Below are 18709 nucleotides of genomic sequence, written 5' to 3' on the forward strand. Positions count from 1 at the left end.
CGTGACCTGACCACGTGACGTCATCACGTGACCAAATAGGGGCGGACAATTAATTTTCGGGGCCCCGCACTCATCCAGGGGCGGCACAAGTCAAAAATATTTTCAAAAATTGGGAAAAAATCGGAAAAAATCAGAAAAAAATAGAAAAAAATTAGAAAACGATCAGGAATTAATCCAGGAGGATATAAAATCATGAGGCGCATCGAAGGACTCGTGGAGATGTGCTCATTGAATAAATAATTCAAAAATGGAGAAAAAACTGATTAAAGACTGGGAAAAACCTCAACATGAATTTAAGATAAAGTGACATTGCCTGCATATTATTGGACGCTAGCAGGACATAGATGGGATCCTGTTATTGATTAAAAATAATTTTTTCAATTATATTTCTTCAGGTGTTTGCCAAGAAATGAATTACGACAACACACGGTGAACATGGGGTGAATCAACTATGCCATTCAAACTTGATACAAACTGACTTTGTCACTCATTGGGGAGACAAGGTCCCTGGGTCCTTCTGAACATAATTTGAACAATAATACGCTGCGGTGATGTAGGCTTTTTGATCATAGCATGACCGGTTCTGCTGATTCATTTTCCCTAGGAGGAATTATCGTAGGTAAAGTTGGTCCATCGTCGATATGCTTTGACCACTTGTTACAAGGTGCTTCAATTTGCTTGGTTGGCTTTGCTTTAGGACGCCGATCGACGCCTGGAGGCTACAGAGGTAGAGGTCAAGAGACAACGTCGACAACACCGGAAGACTTGACAAGGTTATCCAAGTGTCAGGAAGGATGTTCTTCTTCATGATGGTGAAGAATTCAATTCAAACAAACGGAGTATAATTGCCACCGAACAAATTCCATTCTCTCAAATGGCCTAATTCCATTTCAGATATCGTTCCAATTTCAACATCGACGGTAATAGAATGCCATAGAGCCGGACTGAAGCATGCAGCGTTCAACTTTATGCGGCCTGAATACCAAACGCAAATCCATGCCAACTGTAGCAAGAAAATTGAAGCGATTGTGAGGAAGGCTCCAAAGACAAAGGATCCTGAAGCTGAGAACGAGCCATTGACACCTTGTCCTTATTGCAAAAATAAATTACCTGAGACTAAAGTCATGTGTGACAAATGCAAGAGCACCATACCTTTTTGCATTGCTACGGTAAATTGTTTTAGTAATTATCAACCACTAGTGGTTAATGTGGGTAGAGTTGAAAAGTTTTAGATCTGAAGATTCGTACCAATGCTAAATAATCTGATAGTTTAACTATATCTATGCCATGGTGTGAAATAATAATTCTTTGTTCCGAAATTTATGAATTTCAATGAAATTTATTCTCACTCAGGGTCGTCACCTTCTCAAAGAAGACTTTACAGTTTGTCTACAATATGAGTTTCCCAAAATCGCAACTGAGTTCCTGCGGTGAGTGGCTCTCAGTTCTTTTTCATTCCTTGCACTGATTCATTACTTCTGTGGCAAAGAATTTGTGAATTTTTCTCCAATGTTCGTCACATTATCCATCTGCAAACTGTTTCTATTTTTTGTCAGAGGTGTTGACAGTTATTTTCGTTTCTTTGTAGAATTATCCAAAGTGAAGAAGTTTGTCCAATGTGTACGGAACATGTGGATCCAAATATGGCATCATCGAGCATCGGCATTCATTCATTCCTCGATGCACAAGATACCAATGTTAAAAAGGTTTAGAGTTTGTTTCAAACAAAGTGCGCTCACATCTGGAATAACTGTGCGAATTGTTGCCATAGCTCACTATTTTTCCATGAATCATACCTTAGTCTTAGACCAAACAGTTAGTACAGTGTAGGGAGTACAATCTGTGGCATATACGGTTTAGATATTCTGAACAGATGCTGATCGATCGAATCAAAGATGATACATAGTAATAATTATTGAATTCCACTCAATCCTTCCTTTGATAATTTTTGATAACGAAAACCTGATATATTCAGCCATCGAGCAGAAGAATCGTGTCATTCAATCGTCAGGTGTTTATACATGGTGACTCTCAGAAAACTTTGCTCAATTCTCATGATGAGTATCTCCGAGGAGGATACCTTGACAATTAAAGTTGAAATGCAAAGATCAGTTTACCTATAACATACTGTAAAAAATTTAAATAGTGCGTTTGACGTTAGGTATAGCTGAATTTGTTGATTGAATTAAGTGATTTGTCAAATTAATCAAGTTGCCGCTAGTTCGGTACTTAGAATAGCTAATAAATTTGATTATCTCGATTACTTTCGGTTGTAATTCAATTTCAGAGTGTCAGAATGATGTTTTGATGCTCAAAAAATACAGAAGAATACTACACAGTTCAATTTTTGTGAGTCTTTCTCATTTTCTCGTTTTTCCCTGCTTTTCCCCATTTTTCCAGAATTATTCAGATTTTTTCCTCCATCTCCGGTTAATTAATCAGAAAATTTGGAAAAAATCGGAAAAAATCAGAAAAAAATTAGAAAACGATCAGGAATTAATCCAGGAGGGTCCAATGGGTAACGGTCACTTCGTTCGACGTGATACAGAATTATTAGATGTGAGTACATTGATTCAGGATGATTAATAACAATCAATCAAAGTTGTCAGGACATCCTGGAGGGAACGTTCATGGAATAGTGCTGGTAATGAAAAAGGTAAAGAAAAACGAAGTTCAATGAACTCTGTGCAACTGTTGGGTTGAGACAACGGTAACGGTTTGCACCGTATTTTTAATTTTGCAAAATAGTTTGCCCCGGGTACAATTTCAATCTCATGACTTTCTTCGTCTCGTGGTTTCAGCTCACGAAGAACATTAGTCTTTTGCTAAAGCGCATCGTGCTGATATACGGAATGCAGTTTTCGCAGTGGCTTCTGCGGTTAAAAGATATGGAGAAGATAAGAGCCAGACGACATCTGGTCAAAGGTTGTCTCAAATTTCTACATGCACGTAACGTATCGTGCACGTATACGTACGTTCTTCGATCACGTGATTATTTATGGGTTACGTGCTATGCAATATGCTACAACGATTGAACATTCAACCCCATTGCAAGCTGCTTCCGAACAAGGTCAATCCATCGTCGAACGAACGATTGATTCGCAATCAAGGATCTGAAAAAGTAAGTCGTCCAGAAGGATGACCCAACTGCATCCTCATCAGACGTATCGACTCTTTAATTTGCTTTTTTCATTCTCCAGGTGCAGATATCGGTGGCGAGTTCAAGTATCCCATCCGGACTATAAAATTTCTTCGTCATACCGCGGCGATGATCGTAAAACTGCAGAGGGAGTACGTATAACTTTATCTACCACTTTATTACACAGATTGATCATAGCCACCGGGGTTTAGCTGTAGATAAGCCATGAAGATTGCGACTGAAAAAAAACAAGCCAATGAAAAGTATGGGGAAACGTTCATTTTTCTGATCTTCTCATAGATTTCGGCGACAATGATGCGCCCATTGATTTTCTACGACGTTTTTTTCTCGAAAATCCGAACGTCAAATGAAAAGAAAAAGAGTTCCGCGGTATTCGAGGGGAAAAAATCAACGCTGTCATTTTTCCGAGGGCGTTGAATTGCGAGTAGGTGTGCGCGTGTGCGTTATACGTGTATAACAAGTACCGGAGCGGTGTAACGTTATGGTAAAAAGGCGTGGGAATGAGAAGTGCCGTTTTACGAGGTAGTCGAACAGATCGTCGTCTCATTTCAACCGTGTGCAATGCAGAGGAGAGGAAAACTACAGAGGGTTGAGAATTGGTTGCTCGTTGCCCCGCTGCTTATGCTGCAGGGTACCCAGAGTTACGGTACGGCCACCAATTGCTCTCTCCTTTTACTCCCTCTCTCTTTATGTACTACGGTACGACACGTAGAAAATTTATACCCACACATAGGTACGTGGAAACGTGAGCACATAGCGAAATACATATGTAAACCGATGGACATATATATGTGGATGAATGCAGCGTTGTGGCAACCCCACCTACTACAATTCCCTCGGTCTCGGTCTCGCCGTAGTTCTCGTCGAGGTCGTCTAGCCCTCGTCTAGTCTAGCCGAGCTGCGTTTTTGTTTTGTCTAGCCAGCCGCCATGTTTGATGCACCGCTGGCTGGGGATGACCTATACCACTGCTGCTGCTGCTGCACTCTCTGCCATCCCCTCTTCTCCTCTCCTCTCCTCTCTTCTCTTCTCTTCTCTTTTCTCTCCTCTTCTCTTCTCTTCTCTTCTCTTATTCCCTTTTACTGCTATATTCGGTGCGCACATCGTGATGTGCAACGCCTCCTTCCCCCCCATACTATCGCACGTATGCACCATACCTATAGTGCACGAGGAATCGCTGCTCCGCTGCAGACTGTGCAGTCCTAGCAAGTTCTGTGTTACTTTGCCCTCTAAAAATCCCCTACCCCCTGTAACGTCCTTCCTCGTTCCCCTCCTCCTCTTTCTCTATGAGATTCCCCGGGTAAAACGCGACTCGCAATCAGACCGAGCAGCTCAAACCGAGTTTAGAGAAAGGAAAGGAGATTCGCTGGAATTAAAGATGGCAAAAGTATATTCTTTGAAAATTATAAAGATAAATTGGAAGAAAGTCGAAAAAAGAATTGCACCAATCAATTCGCAGAAGGTACGCGAGCTCAATCGTTCGTTCAAGATTTCTATGAATTTTCTCCTCGTCCGTTCATTTAAAATTGATCTCTTTTTCGAACGATGGAAAGGATAACCAGAAAAAAAGCCTCATCACTTTTTTCAAAATGAAGGGTTGCTCCGCATCACCCACCGGATTCTTGTGAACTCTCTTCTGAAGATGCCACGAGATCCTCTTGATTTTGGAAAGGAAAAAGTACACGTCCTCGAAAGGGTCGGTTTAAAAGAACTTTGAAAAATTTTGCCAAGAAGATTTTACGGCAGCTCCCTGAAAAATCACCGATCAAATCTGACGTGAGACGATGAAAGGTCGACGTGGGCAGCCACGTACGTGTGGTATAAACGTAAAACTTTTAACGACCTCAGGTACGTATGTGGCTCAAGTTTTGTATAATTAATTTCGAATTAAATTTCACCTTTCTTTTTCTATTTTCAGTTGCACAGAAATAAAGTCGGGTCACCGCGAGAGGACGAGGGGTACGAGGCGAAGGAATCGAGGAATCGAAGAGAAAGATGAAGCAAAAATTTGCCTCGGAGGGGAGAAGAAGGACGGATAAGTTTTTGAAAAGTAAAAGAATCGGACTGAAAAAATATCCTCTGGAGCACGAAGAGGTCACATCTGGCAAGGGAAACCTTAGTGGTTTTTTTTTCTGTATTTTTTGACTGAATTTTTGCAAATTTTTTCTCAAGGAATGACATTGAAACTGTCAAGGTGGAGGACGAGGAGGAGGTGGAGGTTGAATTCTGAGGTGGAGGAGAGAAATGCAAACCGTCGTGTGCAGACTGACGTCATCGTGTCGCCCCCCTCCTCGCCAATCCGCCTATTCCCCTTTTCTGCCCCCCGTTCCACGTCAGTCGCGACGACACCCGATGCAGGCGTATACATTGTGGGTTCTGTATAGGTGTATTATAATGCTGCACCGCAGAAAGTCAAGTAAAGCCAACCAACCCAATCCCAGACATAAAGAAAAGGAGAGAAAGAGAGAGAGAGTCAGAAAAACGCCCACGCGCGTCTGACGAAAGACAACCCCTAATTATTGGCTAGCTGTACATATTCAAAACTAGCTGCGTTACTTTATTTTACTTCTCTTTTATTTATTTTTTTTTCACTCCACAATTAACAACCGCGTATACCGTAACGTACGTATACCGTGCACCGTCTGCATTGACAATAATAACAACCGTATTGTGTGCATTGTAAATGACAGTTACGACGAACGGAAAATCCTGCGCAAATTCGCACGTAGTTACTTCGTTTGTGTTATTTCCAATGGGGGAGGGGGGAAATCCAGTCAATCTCCCGCAGTCTGATGTGAGAAACCGATAATGGTATATCTTTGGCTGACCCTCGCGCAGACTAAACTATTCTCTTCGTTTCTTTTCTCTTATTTCCGTACACGCTTTCTTTTTCTACCTTTCCTTCTTTTCTCCACACAACCGTGAATCTGAATCTATTTTCATCCCTTGCGAACGACGTTCGTATCACAGCTCCAGGGTGGGAGTCCTCGAAACGGTCAATGATTAAAATTTTAATGCGCCCATTGGGTAAAATATCTTCAAACGATTGGAGAAACTTGGAAATTTACTACACGTCGCGTGTACACGCTTATTTGTAAAATAAAAACGGTGCAGGTGCAGCATCAGCATCGGCGAGCGAATCGACTGGGCGAGGAACGTGCGGCTTTGGCAAAAAAAAAAATCGAGTAAAAGTAAAAGAAAAATTAAAAGAAGTCAAAGCGAAGTAAGGGCCACCCCGAACGGAGGATGGTATATTATATCCACATTACGTACGTACATACTTATACGTGTATATATATGTATATCTATCCACGTCTACGTACATAGTACATGAGCTAGGACTCGGTTGCACCGCCAACGCCAGCGTCGACTCCCCCGCATCCCCCGTTTCAGCGTCCCCTCAAAAATCCCCCATTCTTCCCCCTTTCCTCTAGAGTCTAGACTGACTCGGGCTCAACTCTCTTTCGTTTTCTCTTTATCTTTTTCTCTCTTTCTCTCTCTCTCTCTTTCTCTCTCTCTCTCTCTCTAAACTCAACTTCTGCACAGTCACTCGATAAAAAGCATCACCGCTTGCCGCTTTCCTGTTGCTGCACACCCTACACCCTACCTATACCCACCCTATACGTATATACAAAAATATACATAGGTATAGGTTGCACCCTGCGATGCACTGGCGTATGTACGTTTTACCCACCTCCCCCCCTTCGCCCCCCTTCGCCCTTTTCAACCTTCCTTCACCCCTGTATCTTTCTCTCCCTTATTTCTACTTCTTTTCGTCTTCCCATACGTATATCTGTACACATGTACAGCGCGAGCCGCAGCACCGCACACCACCCTCGCTCACCCCTTTTTGCCTTTGCTTCTGCTTCTGCTCTTGCTCTTGCTCTTGCCTGCGGAGGTAGCAGCAGCCCAGCTTTCCGTACGTGTGTATCACGGTTTATACGAGTCACCTATACCATCTGGGGTAGTTTAACCCACCCACCCACCCCCTAGGATCTTCCGCAGTCATTTTGAAGTATCTTGGCGCGTCGGTGCGCCTCTGACATTTTCTCCCTCGTTCCCATCCCCCCCCCCCCTCGCCCCGCAACCTTCGTCGTTATTTTTATTTTCTTCGCAAAATAGAGGAGAGAGAAAAAAGATCAGGCGAAACATAATTTCTCCCCACCTACTCCTTGAAAACTACCCTCGATCCGTTCTAACGTGCATAGATATGCGTGTGTACGTGTATTCAATCATTTTTTGAAAAATATCCCTTGCATCGAGAGAAAAACCGTAAAGTTGAGAGAGAGAGGGAGGGAGGGAGGGCAGAGGGTTGAAGTAAAAACGGAGTCCGTTCGTACTCCGTTTGCGTCCAAGCCAAAGATTTTTGCATTTCTACCAATAGGTGTGGCGTAAGGGTGGGTGATATCTGCAAAGTTTTACAGCGACGAGCTTGCCATTGTTATTAGTTTTTCACGTTTCTTGTGATTTTTCATCTCACCTTTATCACAATTCTCTAATCCTCAGATACACCGAGTGCAGTCGAGGCTCTCTACGTTGGTGCGAAGCGGACCCCTGGTATATCATATCTGTTGTACGATGGATATATGCACTTTCGACTGCAACCTGGAAAGCTACGCCATTGCATGAAATTTCTCCCCTTCTTCACCCCCACGATGTACATGGGTATGTATGTATGTATGTATGTATGTATGCGTGTATACGCTATTATATACATGGACGTACCTAATATATGTACCCTGCATGTATACGAATGTCCGTATGTATGTATACAACAGTGTGCAGCAGAGAGTTCTGCACCTCCACAACAGTCGACCCCATCGTTGCCCCCCTGGACCGTCTGAGCGGTGTCTAGCCGGCACCCCCGACCCCTTCGCAACGTCATTCCCATCCCCCTTTTTCTACTACTACTACTACTACTACCGAGACTGCCACTACTACCGTCCCTCCTCCTTCTCCTCGAGGCCCGTTTTCGCTCGGCGGGGGTGCAGCAGGAGCACCAGCGGCAGCAGCAGCGGCAGCAGCAGCAGCCAGTCTAGCCAGACGGTGGTATATAGTAGTTATCGGGTGGGGGTGGAATCGTGGGGAAGCAGCTACATTACTATCGCACAGAGTGGGTATACCCCGTACCCCTAACTATTATATTGTACGGCACACGTGATACTATACGTACATAGTACACGTGCACACACGTGCGTACGTACATACGTATGTGTATTTGTACATGGCATGCGTTTCGGTAACGTACAACGGTGGATTCGGGCGGAGGATATTATATTTCATTTTTTGCATACGTGTGCATATTTGAATAATATATTAATTGACAATTAATTCACTCCCTCGATCGCACTCTCTATATTACTGGGTTTTCTTTTGATCGTTTATATTTATTGATTCATCTAAACGTGAAGAACGCGTCAATCTTGGGGGTAGAATTTTGTACATATGTACGTGCGGATAGAATAGCGTGACGAGAAACGGTTAATGGAAGTTTTAAGTAGGTGACGAGGATAGGCTTGTACACCTTTACGTTGAGGTAGGACCACGTCCTCTGCCGAACCGAACCTTGATGCTAAAAATTGAAAGGAAAAAAAGAACCACTCGAACAGATGTGCTTGAAAATTGCTCATCGTAGAAAAACTGAGTTTCTTCGCTGCGGTACACGCGAATATTTGAAGAGAAAATAATTGCCGCATACGTATCAAATATTTTCAAAAATTTTATTCTCTGGAACGTGAACGAACGGTAGAGTGAATTAAAAAATTACCGTGCATACGGATATCCATGTGCACGTACGGTAAAATAATTCTTCATAGTGACTGTATATGTATAAGCTGGGAGTAGGCAGATGGTGGTTGTCCCAGGTCAGTGTGATCGATAAACGGAAAAAGGAAAGAAAAAGGAAAAAAAAAAAAAAATATATAATACAGAAAGAACGCAACAAAAAAATTTCTTCTTCCTGCGCAATATTGTTGTATGCACGTATGGTGCAACGAAGTACGTACACCGATAACGCGTACGCATGTACGTAGAATACACACCGAAGCCAGGGGGATAATTTCTGTTGTTGTTGTTGTTTTAGTTTTTGCTTTTATTAATATGGGGTCTGCTACGTCGGTGATGTTATGGTGGTGCAGCTGTGCATTTCATGGCTGCCATGCTGTCGCTTGCATCGATTCAAACCTGGGCTTATAAGAGGCTTATATTACCTACGTGAGCGTACATATACGCATGTATGTCCCCCCCCGTGCATGCACCTATATGTACATGCACACCAATGTACACACGTGTTGTATCCTGCCGGACAACGTAAAGGGTTCGTACTGTATATAAAACTCCGTAAATTGTATGCGTGTATGTTTCTACATAGAGACAACTAACTCGTACTTTATGCACATAAGTGCATACTTGCCTATGTATCTACATTCGTCGATTATATTGAAAAATTTCGAAAAACAATCACGAAAAAGTTGGTGGGGAACTCACCTACAGGCTTTTCGTGGCAATTAATTCAAACAGGATTGTTGAAATCTTAATGACGACGACGACGACGACGACGACGACGATGATGATAATTTTCTCTATGGTTACAGAAATTTCTGGGGGAGAGAACGAAATTTGGATGTGGGAAAATCACAACGCCACAGTTTCCGTAGGATGGGAGGAGCGTTAAAATCATCTCGTTGCAGTATATTTGAGAGGAGATACGATCGGTGGTATATACGGCGGGATTTCAAGGTCGCAGACTGCTGCACCAAGGTCAGTACGCATTGCACCGCCGCCGTATACCGTAGGTATATTATATGCGAACCCTATATGTACGACACGTATAACGCGTGGAACTGCACGACGACGCAATTGCGATTATACGTATACATATGTATTTGTAATGGATATATAATATCCGTAAGTACGATTGAAAAAAGTAGAGAAAGAGGTGATGAAAAAAACTTCCATTATTGGGCTAACGAAACGGTATTATTCGATAGAAAAGAGAAACGCGTATCTGACGAATGCAGAAACTATAGGAAAGATGGAGACGGAAGAATAGAAAAAAGACCAAAAAAACGATATGGCGGACGAAAAGGTGACCCATACTTTTGCCCGAACTCGTAGCTACGTGAGTTTTTTTATTTGTTAATTTTCTATTTCATTTCGTTTAAATATCCTGGACACACGGGTTCGCGTTTCATCCCTCCGCGTGATCGTGTGCACGATCCAAAAACCCTTGCGTTTCATCGTCCGATTTGTCTTATTTACTATTTCATATCTGTTTCAATTCTCATTTTCGTTGAGGTCTCGCGTTTCAGGGATATTCGGCACCCTCGTCGAGGAGAGATTCGTCCCAACGCTAGCATCGGTCTACGTGTAAGAGGCATCAGGAGTTAGCATTGCAGTAATATACATAGTATAGAGTAAAGAGGAGAGAAGCAGAAGCGTATATACGCGACTTGCCGCCGCCGGCAACGATCCTGACCAAAAAGTCGGGGAGTCACCCTCGCCTCCTTGTCTGGAACTCCGTCTGGCTACGTCTGGCTCTGTTCGGCCAGGGCGACATCGTCAGGGTGGCATGATGCGGCTTGGGGGCTGGCGGGAGGGACAGAGGGGACATGGAGGGACGGGGGAGGGGGGAGGGGGGGGGGAGGGAGATTTCAAGGGGGAGACACGAGACTACCGCGACTCCGTCCGTACTCGTGACGTTACGTCTAGACGCCCCCACCACCAACGACTATATACTACAACTACACCTTCTCCTGTGGGCTATGTTTCTGACCCCCCCCCCCCCCCCCGCCCCGCCCGTTCCACGGACCTCTGACGCTGCCCTCCCGCCCCATCGTCACCCCCGACACGTTGTGCATCACCAGAAACAACCGATTTCGTCAAATTTATCGTACGAACGATATCATCCCGTATTAGGTATGTACATATGTATGATATACGATAATATGAGGAGAGGGGTTGAAAAAAGAACCCCTTGTGGTCTGATGCGTAACCCACAAAACGATGGGGTTGTTAATTTTTTTTTCGTTTACATGGGCAGAATTTTTTAAAGGTATGGATGTGTACGAACGATTGGGGTGTATAAAAGAATTAGAGGTTTTATTCACGCCTGGATAACCTGGACGAGTTTTTTTTTGTAAATTATTGAGGGATATTTTTTTTTTCGACTGAATTTGAAGGGTAATTTATCGAGTTTTATACGGTATGAATATGTATAATGATCTCAGAAATTCGAATCTGAAAGCCAAATTGATCTATCTCTAAAATTTACCGAGTTATCCCAATTTTTTCGCATTTTTTGGCTCAAATTTGAGGATATCTCGGAGGGAAAAAATCGTAGCTCAATTTGGACAACGGATTCGTGTTCCTGAGGTCAAAATACATGAGAAAAGTGCCATACGATCAATTCTCAGTGTCTCAGATTCAAATTATTGGGTACGAACTACATTAAAATAGACGATAAAATGGATTTTTTATTCTTGATCCCGAGAAGCTGGAAATTGGCGATCACTCGGTCAATTTCAGAGATAGATCAATTTTCCTTTCGGAATCGGATTCCTGAGGTCAAAATACATGAGAACAGTGTCTCACGATCAATTCGCGAGAAAAAAAAAAATTCGCCCAAAAATCCCGAAGGGGATTTGAACCCGCGCAAATTTATCGATTTTTGGGTCGAAAATAAACATTTTATTTTCCTGGGTTTCCCATGCTATTCTCATGTATTTCGATCTCAGAAATTCGAATCTGAAAGCCAAATTGATCTATCTCTAAAATTTACCGAGTTATCCCAATTTTTTCGCATTTTTTGGCTCAAATTTGAGGATATCTCGGAGGGAAAAAATCGTAGCTCAATTTGGACAACGGATTCGTGTTCCTGAGGTCAAAATACATGAGAAAAGTGCCATACGATCAATTCTCAGTCTCTCAGATTCAAATTATTGGGTACGAACTACATTAAAATAGACGATAAAATGGATTTTTTATTCTTGATCCCGAGAAGCTGGAAATTGGCGATCACTCGGTCAATTTCAGAGATAGATCAATTTTCCTTTCGGAATCGGATTCCTGAGGTCAAAATACATGAGAACAGTGTCTCACGATCAATTCGCGAGAAAAAAAAAAATTCGCCCAAAAATCCCGAAGGGGATTTGAACCCGCGCAAATTTATCGATTTTTGGGTCGAAAATAAACATTTTATTTTCCTGGGTTTCCCATGCTATTCTCATGAATTTCGATCTCAGAAATTCGAATCTGAAAGCCAAATTGATCTATCTCTGAAATTTACCGAGTTATCCCAATTTTTTCGCATTTTTTGGCTCAAATTTGAGGATATCTCGGAGGGAAAAAATCGTAGCTCAATTTGGACAACGGATTCGTGTTCCTGAGGTCAAAATACATGAGAAAAGTGCCATACGATCAATTCTCAGTCTCTCAGATTCAAATTATTGGGTACGAACTACATTAAAATAGACGATAAAATGGATTTTTTATTCTTGATCCCGAGAAGCTGGAAATTGGCGATCACTCGGTCAATTTCAGAGATAGATCAATTTTCCTTTCGGAATCGGATTCCTGAGGTCAAAATACATGAGAACAGTGTCTCACGATCAATTCGCGAGAAAAAAAAAAATTCGCCCAAAAATCCCGAAGGGGATTTGAACCCGCGCAAATTTATCGATTTTTGGGTCGAAAATAAACATTTTATTTTCCTGGGTTTCCCATGCTATTCTCATGTATTTCGATCTCAGAAATTCGAATCTGAAAGCCAAATTGATCTATCTCTAAAATTTACCGAGTTATCCCAATTTTTTCGCATTTTTTGGCTCAAATTTGAGGATATCTCGGAGGGAAAAAATCGTAGCTCAATTTGGACAACGGATTCGTGTTCCTGAGGTCAAAATACATGAGAAAAGTGCCATACGATCAATTCTCAGTGTCTCAGATTCAAATTATTGGGTACGAACTACATTAAAATAGACGATAAAATGGATTTTTTATTCTTGATCCCGAGAAGCTGGAAATTGGCGATCACTCGGTCAATTTCAGAGATAGATCAATTTTCCTTTCGGAATCGGATTCCTGAGGTCAAAATACATGAGAACAGTGTCTCACGATCAATTCGCGAGAAAAAAAAAAATTCGCCCAAAAATCCCGAAGGGGATTTGAACCCGCGCAAATTTATCGATTTTTGGGTCGAAAATAAACATTTTATTTTCCTGGGTTTCCCATGCTATTCTCATGTATTTCGATCTCAGAAATTCGAATCTGAAAGCCAAATTGATCTATCTCTAAAATTTACCGAGTTATCCCAATTTTTTCGCATTTTTTGGCTCAAATTTGAGGATATCTCGGAGGGAAAAAATCGTAGCTCAATTTGGACAACGGATTCGTGTTCCTGAGGTCAAAATACATGAGAAAAGTGCCATACGATCAATTCTCAGTGTCTCAGATTCAAATTATTGGGTACGAACTACATTAAAATAGACGATAAAATGGATTTTTTATTCTTGATCCCGAGAAGCTGGAAATTGGCGATCACTCGGTCAATTTCAGAGATAGATCAATTTTCCTTTCGGAATCGGATTCCTGAGGTCAAAATACATGAGAACAGTGTCTCACGATCAATTCGCGAGAAAAAAAAAAATTCGCCCAAAAATCCCGAAGGGGATTTGAACCCGCGCAAATTTATCGATTTTTGGGTCGAAAATAAACATTTTATTTTCCTGGGTTTCCCATGCTATTCTCATGTATTTCGATCTCAGAAATTCGAATCTGAAAGCCAAATTGATCTATCTCTAAAATTTACCGAGTTATCCCAATTTTTTCGCATTTTTTGGCTCAAATTTGAGGATATCTCGGAGGGAAAAAATCGTAGCTCAATTTGGACAACGGATTCGTGTTCCTGAGGTCAAAATACATGAGAAAAGTGCCATACGATCAATTCTCAGTCTCTCAGATTCAAATTATTGGGTACGAACTACATTAAAATAGACGATAAAATGGATTTTTTATTCTTGATCCCGAGAAGCTGGAAATTGGCGATCACTCGGTCAATTTCAGAGATAGATCAATTTTCCTTTCGGAATCGGATTCCTGAGGTCAAAATACATGAGAACAGTGTCTCACGATCAATTCGCGAGAAAAAAAAAAATTCGCCCAAAAATCCCGAAGGGGATTTGAACCCGCGCAAATTTATCGATTTTTGGGTCGAAAATAAACATTTTATTTTCCTGGGTTTCCCATGCTATTCTCATGTATTTCGATCTCAGAAATTCGAATCTGAAAGCCAAATTGATCTATCTCTAAAATTTACCGAGTTATCCCAATTTTTTCGCATTTTTTGGCTCAAATTTGAGGATATCTCGGAGGGAAAAAATCGTAGCTCAATTTGGACAACGGATTCGTGTTCCTGAGGTCAAAATACATGAGAAAAGTGCCATACGATCAATTCTCAGTGTCTCAGATTCAAATTATTGGGTACGAACTACATTAAAATAGACGATAAAATGGATTTTTTATTCTTGATCCCGAGAAGCTGGAAATTGGCGATCACTCGGTCAATTTCAGAGATAGATCAATTTTCCTTTCGGAATCGGATTCCTGAGGTCAAAATACATGAGAACAGTGTCTCACGATCAATTCGCGAGAAAAAAAAAAATTCGCCCAAAAATCCCGAAGGGGATTTGAACCCGCGCAAATTTATCGATTTTTGGGTCGAAAATAAACATTTTATTTTCCTGGGTTTCCCATGCTATTCTCATGTATTTCGATCTCAGAAATTCGAATCTGAAAGCCAAATTGATCTATCTCTAAAATTTACCGAGTTATCCCCATTTTTTCGCATTTTTTGGCTCAAATTTGAGGATATCTCGGAGGGAAAAAATCGTAGCTCAATTTGGACAACGGATTCGTGTTCCTGAGGTCAAAATACATGAGAAAAGTGCCATACGATCAATTCTCAGTGTCTCAGATTCAAATTATTGGGTACGAACTACATTAAAATAGACGATAAAATGGATTTTTTATTCTTGATCCCGAGAAGCTGGAAATTGGCGATCACTCGGTCAATTTCAGAGATAGATCAATTTTCCTTTCGGAATCGGATTCCTGAGGTCAAAATACATGAGAACAGTGTCTCACGATCAATTCGCGAGAAAAAAAAAAATTCGCCCAAAAATCCCGAAGGGGATTTGAACCCGCGCAAATTTATCGATTTTTGGGTCGAAAATAAACATTTTATTTTCCTGGGTTTCCCATGCTATTCTCATGTATTTCGATCTCAGAAATTCGAATCTGAAAGCCAAATTGATCTATCTCTAAAATTTACCGAGTTATCCCAATTTTTTCGCATTTTTTGGCTCAAATTTGAGGATATCTCGGAGGGAAAAAATCGTAGCTCAATTTGGACAACGGATTCGTGTTCCTGAGGTCAAAATACATGAGAAAAGTGCCATACGATCAATTCTCAGTCTCTCAGATTCAAATTATTGGGTACGAACTACATTAAAATAGACGATAAAATGGATTTTTTATTCTTGATCCCGAGAAGCTGGAAATTGGCGATCACTCGGTCAATTTCAGAGATAGATCAATTTTCCTTTCGGAATCGGATTCCTGAGGTCAAAATACATGAGAACAGTGTCTCACGATCAATTCGCGAGAAAAAAAAAAAATTCGCCCAAAAATCCCGAAGGGGATTTGAACCCGCGCAAATTTATCGATTTTTGGGTCGAAAATAAACATTTTATTTTCCTGGGTTTCCCATGCTATTCTCATGTATTTCGATCTCAGAAATTCGAATCTGAAAGCCAAATTGATCTATCTCTAAAATTTACCGAGTTATCCCAATTTTTTCGCATTTTTTGGCTCAAATTTGAGGATATCTCGGAGGGAAAAAATCGTAGCTCAATTTGGACAACGGATTCGTGTTCCTGAGGTCAAAATACATGAGAAAAGTGCCATACGATCAATTCTCAGTGTCTCAGATTCAAATTATTGGGTACGAACTACATTAAAATAGACGATAAAATGGATTTTTTATTCTTGATCCCGAGAAGCTGGAAATTGGCGATCACTCGGTCAATTTCAGAGATAGATCAATTTTCCTTTCGGAATCGGATTCCTGAGGTCAAAATACATGAGAACAGTGTCTTACGATCAATTTTAAAAAACAACAATTTTTGGCCAAAATTTGAGATTTTTTCAAGGGGTACCCCTTACGATTTTTTCAAATTTTGACTAAAAATTTTTATTTTTCAAATTTGATCGTATGGCACTTTTCTTATGTATTTTGACCTCAGGAACACGAATCCGTTGTCCAAATTGAGCTACGATTTTTTCCTTCTGAGATATCCTCAAATTTATGCCAAAAAATGCGAAAAAATGGGGATAACTCGGTCATTTTCGAAGTAAGATCAATTTTTCTCCCAGATTCGGATTCCTGAGCTCAAATTACATCAAGATAGACTAAAAAAACAATTTTTTATTTTCGAACCCTAAAAGTTGAAAATTGGCGATAACTCGGTCAATTTCAGAGATAGATCAATTTTTCCTTCAGATTCGGATTCCTGAGGTAAAAATACGTCAGAAAAGCTCGTTAAACCCAATTAAAACAATGATTTTTTTTTTGCCTCAAAAACGATTTTTTTTTTCGGCTTTTCAAGGGTGATCTCACGTATAATCAGCTCAGGAATCCGCATCCAAAAGCCAAATTGACCTATCTTTAAAATTGATCGAGTTATCGCTACTTTATCAACCCAAAAATCGAAAAATCAAGGATATTTCGAAGGGATTCGTTCCAAACCTAATCCAATCGACGTATTCGTGTTCCTTACGAAAACATATGTACGAACATATGTATATCAAAAGTTTCTTTAAATCGCACCCTCATTTTCCGCTCTCTTTAACGTTTTTCTTTTCCTTTTTTTTCTTTTTTTCCCTTGCTTTTTTTCATTCCCCTCTCTCCTACTTTCACTTTTACGCATGTACACCGTGTATATATGTATGTATATACATACTTTCATTCACGTATAGCACGTATGTACATGCACGAACCTATATGAAAAACCATCAGCTTTTTTTATCGTTTATTTTTTCGGTGTCTTTTCATTTCTCATTTTTGCAGAATCGAGGAATAATGATTACCCATTTCCAACAACAAAAAAAGGAACGAATGATATTGAAATCGGATTGAAAGTACAGGAAAAAAGGACGAATCAATCAATAAATAATACAGAGTAAGTTAATTTGAAAACTACCCTTAGACAAAAAGAGAAAAGTAGACCAATAGATGATGAAAAAAATCCATCCCCTACTTCGTTCATACCGCGCATATATCTATATAATTATATCAATACCTTCATGCATATACAGGAGGTTCGTACAGAAATTATACACCATCAAATAAACCCTGTTTGGTGGTAAGTTAATCAGAACATGACACCTATCCATATATAAATATATATGTACGTGTATATTATATGTTCAGGTTCATACGTACATATATGTATGTATCTACTAAATAACCCGACCAACCAGATCTGTTATACACCCCACGAAATGATCGACCATAAAAAAAAAAGCAAAGTAGTAGGGGTCGAATTTTCGGTGGTTTATTTTTTGTCAAGCATTTTTTTTTTTTTTCTTCTATTTTCAAATCCCCTACAGCCAGCGAATAATTGGCGTGAATCGCGGGAATGTGTGCAAACACCCAACCCCCGCTATACATATATGCATGAATGTACGATACATATCTACGCGTACACAGATATATACCGTACGCATATATGTATTCCTCCTCAGCGATGCCCAGTCGAGCTAATTTTTCACGTGCAATAGAAAAAAAGGGACGTTGAAAAAAAAATAGAAATAAAGCCATTGTGAAACGTAGGCTATTCCAAGCATGGTGAAATTTTCTGGCGAAAGCAGAACGGAGAAATTCATAAATACGAAGAAATAAAATCAGGTGCAACGTTAATTTCTGTTCTAACGTAATTTCAGGAAGAGAAAGACGACAGGAATATCGACAATAATCGTTCGATCGTGTACGTCGATCGTAAGATTGACTCGAAGAAGGGGAAAAAGAATTCAAAGGAATCCCGAGCGTGCGAGCACACCTAGGAGACGCGAGATTACGCCAGGGCTGAACGATCAACGTGGCGAATGCAATAGATAGAAAAGATATTCGGGCAAGTGCATCGGCGGCAACAGCATCGGGGTTGCTACGACATTGGGTGCAACCTGTCTGCTCGCAGTCTGAGTGGTGGGGGGACTCCCGTCTAGACTGAACCCCCTTACTCCTCCCTCGTCCCTTTTACCCCCCTCTTCGCTGCCCCCGCGACTCCCCCGCAGACAAGCCAACCTACCAACCAACAAACCGACCAAACTGTTCAAGTGAACTGCTCGGCTTCTACCGCTGTGCAACCCCCGCGCCCGGCGCCCCTAAAAAGTTAAAATACTCCGTTCCACCCCCCCGACCAAACCCCGGCAAGAGGTACCGCTACCCCGTCCCTTTTTCACCCCGTTTCGACGAATTTTATTATTACTATTTC

General features: G+C 41.0%; 1 protein-coding gene and 1 long non-coding RNA gene across 4 annotated transcripts; both read left to right on the top strand.

Moving 5' to 3' along the window:
- The first annotated feature begins 87 nt into the window (after positions 1–87).
- Positions 88–2344, top strand: LOC125501677 (WD repeat-containing protein 19-like). 3 transcript variants are annotated; one of them, XM_048658032.1, is made up of 5 exons: positions 93–619; positions 698–812; positions 895–1169; positions 1354–1430; positions 1589–2344. In XM_048658032.1, exons 3-5 carry the CDS (start codon positions 969–971, stop codon positions 1710–1712), a joined length of 402 nt encoding a protein of 133 aa, XP_048513989.1. In that variant the 5' UTR covers positions 93–619; positions 698–812; positions 895–968; the 3' UTR covers positions 1713–2344. The 3 variants fall into 3 exon arrangements, with proteins under 3 accessions (XP_048513991.1, XP_048513989.1, XP_048513990.1); XM_048658033.1 differs by having other exon boundaries at positions 93–615; XM_048658034.1 differs by having other exon boundaries at positions 88–619; positions 698–1169.
- Positions 2345–9007: 6663 nt separating this feature from the next.
- LOC112694908 lies at positions 9008–10873 on the top strand. Its single transcript, XR_007279688.1, has 4 exons — positions 9008–9474; positions 9752–9917; positions 10148–10278; positions 10469–10873. It is a non-coding gene; the product is annotated as an uncharacterized LOC112694908 (long non-coding RNA).
- Positions 10874–18709: the final 7836 nt, after the last annotated feature.

Source organism: Athalia rosae, chromosome 7 (assembly GCF_917208135.1).
Source record: "Athalia rosae chromosome 7, iyAthRosa1.1, whole genome shotgun sequence".
NCBI lineage: Eukaryota > Metazoa > Arthropoda > Insecta > Hymenoptera > Athaliidae > Athalia > Athalia rosae.